Source organism: Cyprinodon variegatus, unplaced genomic scaffold, assembly GCF_000732505.1.
Source record: "Cyprinodon variegatus isolate N-32 unplaced genomic scaffold, C_variegatus-1.0 Scaffold730, whole genome shotgun sequence".
NCBI lineage: Eukaryota > Metazoa > Chordata > Actinopteri > Cyprinodontiformes > Cyprinodontidae > Cyprinodon > Cyprinodon variegatus.
The window spans coordinates 381,174-387,208 of record NW_015151183.1 but is presented as its reverse complement, the minus strand read 5'-3'; the positions used below and the strand labels follow the sequence as shown (position 1 = coordinate 387,208).

Sequence of the window (6,035 nt, the reverse complement as noted above, 5' to 3'; positions counted from 1 at the left end):
TGGTGATGAGGATGACGATGGTGATGAGGATGGTAATGAGGATGATGGTGATGATGATGGTGATGGTGATGATGACGATGGTGGTGATGATGATGATGATGATGATGATGATGATGATGATGATGGTGATGATGGTGATGAGGATGACGGTGATGATGATGATGGTGATGAGGATGACGGTGATGATGATGAGGATGATGGAGATGATGATGATGTTGATGATGATGACGATGGTGGTGATGATGGTGATGATGACGATGGTGGTGATGATGATGGTGATGATGACGATGGTGGTGATGATGTTGATGGTGATGACGATGATGATGATGATGTTGTTGATGATGATGTTGATGATGATGACGATGGTGGTGATGATGGTGATGATGACGATGGTGGTGATGATGGTGATGATGACGATGATGGTGATGACGATGATGATGATGTTGATGATGATGATGATGATGATGATGATGACAATGGTGGTGATTATGACGATGAGGAGGATGATGATGGTGATGAGGATGACGATGATGAGAAAAAGAGAGCAGAGAAAGTGTGGACTGCTGGAAGAACTGCGGTGAACTGGTGAAAGAAAAGTGAAATGGCGCTCAGAGATGGCCCTGCACATTTAGAGGATGTTTGGCTCAAAATAGTTTTGTTTTGTTTTAACTGGGGGTCATTATAGAACTTTGTGGTAGATCTGTCCTTCCAGACGGACCTGCTCTGCCTAAACGGATCTCCAAAACATTTCTGACATCAAAGATAAACTGATGTTTGTGTTTTCAGGTGGTCTAATTTGTCGTGCGGTTCTTTCTACGTCCCCCAATCACAACGTGCACACCTTCATCTCTCTGTCGTCACCACTGGCCGGGCAGTATGGAGGTTAGATGTTCTACAGCTGTTGGGTCTCCAGATCTTTGTTACATCAACGCCTGTAAAGTAAAGACTTATCAATCTAATCTGACAGATTTAATCTCAATCCACAGACACAGATTACCTGAACAGGTACCTTCCTGGCTGCATGAAGAAGACGGTTTTTCTGTTCTGCTACAACAACTTGGGGCAGAAGTTGTCTATCTGCAACTACTGGAACGGTGCGCCTGGAGCAGGAACACAGAAGGTTTCCATGAAGCAGAGAAGCAACAGTAAGGTTTCTCTCTCTCTGCAGACCCCCACCACAGAGACGTCTACCTGAAGAATAACACCTTCCTGCCGCTGGTGAACGGAGAAAAACCTCACAAGCTCATGAAAGGTACCTGCTGCCTTCGGCTGCGTTCAGTCTCAGCGCCGCGTGGCGATAGATGGATTGCTTTTCCTGTGATCAGGCAGCGATTGATAAATTAACGAGGAGGAGCCCCGCTGCAGAGGGAAAGTAGCACATCATCAACATGGAGGCTCATTATTTGAGGTCCATCACCTGCTAACCGCTTCAATGAAAACATTCTTTTCATCTTATCAACATCTGCTTAGATTGGAGAGAAAACTTCCTGCGCATCAAGAAGATGGTGCTGATTGGAGGACCAGATGATGACGTCATCACTCCCTGGCAATCCAGGTCTCCTCGTCTTGATGTTTCTGATGCGTCTCTGTGGGATGAATTCAGACTGACTGGAGTAGGGGGGCCCTTTAGGACCCAGGGGGGGTCAGCCTACTGGGGCTTTACTTCATGGTGAGAGGTTGAGGGGGGGGGCGAGATAGGGCTGCACGGTGGGGCAGTGGGTACCACAGCTGCCAGGGGCGCCGTCAGCAGTTTGGGGCCCCATGAAAGGCTATATTTTCGGATTCCCGGTTCGATTCCCGGTTTCCCCGGGGTCTTTCTCCGGGTACTCCAGCTTCCTCAGTCCAAAAACATGGCTGCTAGGCTAATTGGCTTCTCTAAATTCTCCTTAGCTGTGAGTGTGTGTGTGTGGTTGTGTGTCTCTGTGTTGCCTGGCAACAGAGGATCAAACCGGGGATGTTTCTGCTCTCTGACCACGGGGCCACAGCTGGACATGAACTGACCTTTAACCCCAAAATAAAATCCTCCCACTGTTTGATGTTTTTACCAGAGTAGGTTAACCACGGAGTAATCGGTTCCTCTTTTCTGTGCAGCCACTTTGGTTTCTATGACAACAGCGAGGACGTTGTGGACATGAGGAACCAGCAGGTAAGAGGCGGGCTGGATTTTCCGCCTGATCGTCTCCCTTCAGCCGTCGTGTTCCTGAGGCCTGGATCAACCAGCAGTCTGTTTCTTCTTCTCTGGCAGTTTTATAAACTCGATACGTTTGGTCTGAAGACGCTGGACGCCCGGGGCGACGTGACGCTGTGTGTTCAGGCCGGGGTGAAGCACACACACTGGCACTCCAACTTCACCGTTTTCACCAACTGCATTGAGGAGTGGCTGGTGTGAAGGAGGCGCCTCCGCCACCAAACTCCTCCTGATCTCTGAGGATTCCAACAGTTTGTTTAATGGCGGCGCCTCCATCAACCTGATTCTAGTTCAACCTATCCCGACGAGGAAACTGAAACTGCTTAAACTCTTAAAAGTATCTTTTAAACCAACCCTGTCGCTGTATTATCTGTTAAAGGATCTATTTTCATAATTTATCCCATTTTCTTTAACTGTTTTTCTTTATATTCTCCATTTATTGGATATTCAAACTTTCACAAAATAAATTAATTTAAATGCTGAAATAAGAACATTAACTTTAAGTGCCTGAATGAAAAGATTAATTTTTTTAAATTAGGTATTATTTTAACACAATCAGAACTTTTCTGAACAGAAAGGTTTTTTCTCTCCGTCTCCCAGGATGTTAAACAGGATTAATTGTTCCTGTTTATTTTATTTCCTAAACTCAGAGTGAAAATTATATAAAACTTCTTATTAACAGTAAGTTTTCTAAGATCACATTTTGTTTAATTCTATGTATTATTATTCTAATATTGGCTATCAGTGATTTGCTTGGGTTATTTTTTTTAAACAATTTAAGCACATCTTAGAGTTTATATTCTGTAGTTTGTACTTTTTAAAACATCTTGATTTTCTATTGGTGGAATCTTCCAATAAACTGCTTTAAAGTGAAAAAGCATTTTGGTTTATTTTGGTTGATGTTATAATCTGACTTTTTGTGAAAATTTCCCTCTTTATTTTTGTATCTTTAATTTTTCTGATCTAAAATATTAATGACTTCCGGTGAAAAAAACTGGCAAAGTTTTAGGAAGGTTAATTAGTTAGAAATAACTGTGGGGGATAACTGCTGCCCTCTGGTGGGCAGTGGAGGTACTTTAGCTGAAGGGAGACAAACTTTAGATTCTTTTAACTAATGGAGGTTTTATGGGGACTTTTTATATTATCAGTGATTTTTAATGATGGCCTGTCTCTCTTTTTCTATCTCCACTATTATAATTTGTCTTATCTTTCAAAATTAGGGTTTTCTTCAACAATTGAATTTATATTTTCCTTCAGTTTTATTGTTTCCTGTTTTGTTGGTAAAAGGCTTTGGATAATTTTAATAAAGCCAATAATAAATCAGTTATTCTTGGTTTCTTCCTTTATGGAAGTAATATTTCATTAATGTAGTGAACTGCTTTACTGGTGACTCTTTGTCCTTCAGACAGGAATAGATAAGAACAGGACTGCAGCAACAATCAGTCTGCTTTCCAGGACAGACTGACATGAGGACTGTCCTGCCTGATGACCCAGATCTTCAGGCACATGATCAGCCTGCAAATAGATTTGGATAAAAAATAAATATCACTTTCAAGGTTTAATCTGCCTTTAATATCCCAAAGGAAACATTTAGATCACAGCCATAGAATAACAGATCAGCATAAAATAACAGGAGCTCTGATAGAAACACAGTAACTAAAAATCTGACGGTTTTTAAAGCGAATCTTCGGAATCTAACTAGCAACCCTTCCCCAGCGGCGGCTTAGCTCAGCTAAAAGGAACTTTGAATCTACCTGATTTTCTATAGTTGCTGTTTTTACTGAGAGTTTTCATTTAAAATTATTCTTATACAGTTTTGATTTTTATTCTGAAAATTCTAAAACTATTTTTATTTTCTAATTTTAATAACCATGTGGGCAATAAATCATTACATTTATCAGACAGTTAAGATTTAGGCCGAAATTCGATTCCTTTATTTTAAACACTAACTTTATTTCTGCTGAACATATTTTTAGGTCAAGCTTAGTAAATAATTAATAATAATTGAACTTTATTGTGAAATTCCCTCTCTGCGTTTAACCCTGGGGGAGCAGAGGGCTGCCATGGTGCGGCGCCCAGGGAGCAGGGTGGGGTTAGGGTCTGGCTCAGGGACCCAGAGGGCAGGCTGTGGCAGTGGGGCTCAGAACATCTGGATTCATAGCTCTATGCCCTGACCGCTAGGCCTCCACTCCCCTTATTTACAGCGAGTTTTATGTTAAAGTGGAGAATTGCTTCTTTACTTCATTAATCTCATTTATTTGTTTCAGTTATTTCTATAAAGAATGATCAATAATTATGAATAACTGAGAGAAGGTTTTATTTTTAAGTTTTTACTCCTGTTGTTGGACTTTTAATCGGATCAGTTGGTTTTATTTGTTTACTGATTCTGTTTGATTTGCCATATATTTACTTCCAATGTCCAAAAAAATACATTTTAATTTATTTATTGATTAACAGACTTTGCAGATAACTTTATATTTTATTTGGATCTGTGTTGCTGTTTTAGTGTTTGTCTTCCTTCTGGGAGATGATCAATTAATCCGGTTTTCCTTAAACCTTCTTCCGGTTTTAAAGCTCAGATTAAATCTGGATGAAGAGTTTAAATCTGCTTCCCAAACTCCAGAGCTTAAATCACTGATTGATCATTTTCATGATTGGAGCTTCAGTCCGTTCATAGAAAAACAACCAGTAGAAGCTGAACTTATGGTTTCCAGATTAGCCTAATGAGCCGCAGTCACGCGCCAGATTCTGTCAGAACTTTAATTTGAATCAGATTAAAAATCAAACATCTGAAAAAATCGATTCTATCCAGAAAACGTCAAATAGAAAAGCTGACAGCTGTCAGAACTGCGCATGTCACTGGCTGAGATTTAACCACGTGATCTCCCGGGCTCTACAGGTGTGGGCAGTGACGTCACATAGGTGCCTCCCCCTCCCTCGGTCCGGTCTTCTCGCTGTTGGTCTGTTTCTTTCTCAGATTATTTTCCTAAAGTCTTCTCCCTTATGACGTCATTCACGCTAAAGGTCCCCCGATCCTCGCGCCGACTCTGAAACTTTGATCCCTGCTGAGCGCGTGAACCCCGGGTCCACTTCAAAGGTAAGTTCGCCGCTGCGCTTCAAATAAAAGTTCAGAGAGAAGGAGCGCTGGGCGGACCGGAACCAGAACCGGTCCGGTCTGGTTCCGGTCCGGACCGGTTCTGGTTCCGGTCCTCCGCTGAATGTGGATCCTGTTGCTTTAAATGAGCCGCAGTGGAAAAGCTGCGTGACTCTCCGTGACAGCGTGGCTGAGTGACGTGTCCCGCCTGGAGGATCGTGGAAAGCTGGAAGCAGAACTCCTGGAGCCGCTGGCTGCTTCCTGCTGACAGGAGAAGCTTCCAGCAGCATCTAGAAACACTGCATCTAGAGAGGCTGACCTGCTGTTTGATCTAGTTTCTATTTCTAGATCAACTGGACCAGAGTGGGTTCTGTTCGGTTCGCTTCTACTAACATCAAAGTTTCTCTTTAAATCACAGAAATGCTCCAAAACTCTGGTTTATGTTTCATGGGGTCAGAGGTCATCTGAGCCTGAAGCGGACCCTCTGAACCAGGCGGGTCCAGATGGGCCCCTGGGGGCCGCTGCCCTGCTGGTTTCTCTGCTCCAGCAGCAGATTCTGATGATTGTAGTTCATCTAAAACCTGTTAATCATCTATCAATGGAAACCAGCTGAAACCAGCAGGACAGCGGCCCCCAGGGGCCCATCTGGACCCGCCTGGTTCAGAGGGTCCGCTTCAGGCTCAGATGACCTCTGACCCCATCATGATCCCGACATTAAACCAGATTATTGTTAGATCAGCAGCTTCAAACCTG

At 42.9% G+C, this 6,035-nt stretch overlaps 1 protein-coding gene across 1 annotated transcript in view; it reads left to right on the top strand.

The window, feature by feature from the left end:
* LOC107097875 (lysosomal thioesterase PPT2-like) overlaps nt 1-2,933 on the top strand; it is an 8,651-nt gene extending 5,718 nt beyond the window's left edge. Inside the window, exons 3-8 of the mRNA XM_015395207.1 lie at nt 787-882; nt 987-1,094; nt 1,169-1,252; nt 1,471-1,555; nt 2,092-2,146; nt 2,246-2,933. Of these exons, the coding sequence (XP_015250693.1) occupies nt 787-882; nt 987-1,094; nt 1,169-1,252; nt 1,471-1,555; nt 2,092-2,146; nt 2,246-2,389 (572 nt within the window). The 3' untranslated portion in view covers nt 2,390-2,933. The remainder of the gene's footprint in view (nt 1-786; nt 883-986; nt 1,095-1,168; nt 1,253-1,470; nt 1,556-2,091; nt 2,147-2,245) is intronic.
* Nucleotides 2,934-6,035: the final 3,102 nt, after the last annotated feature.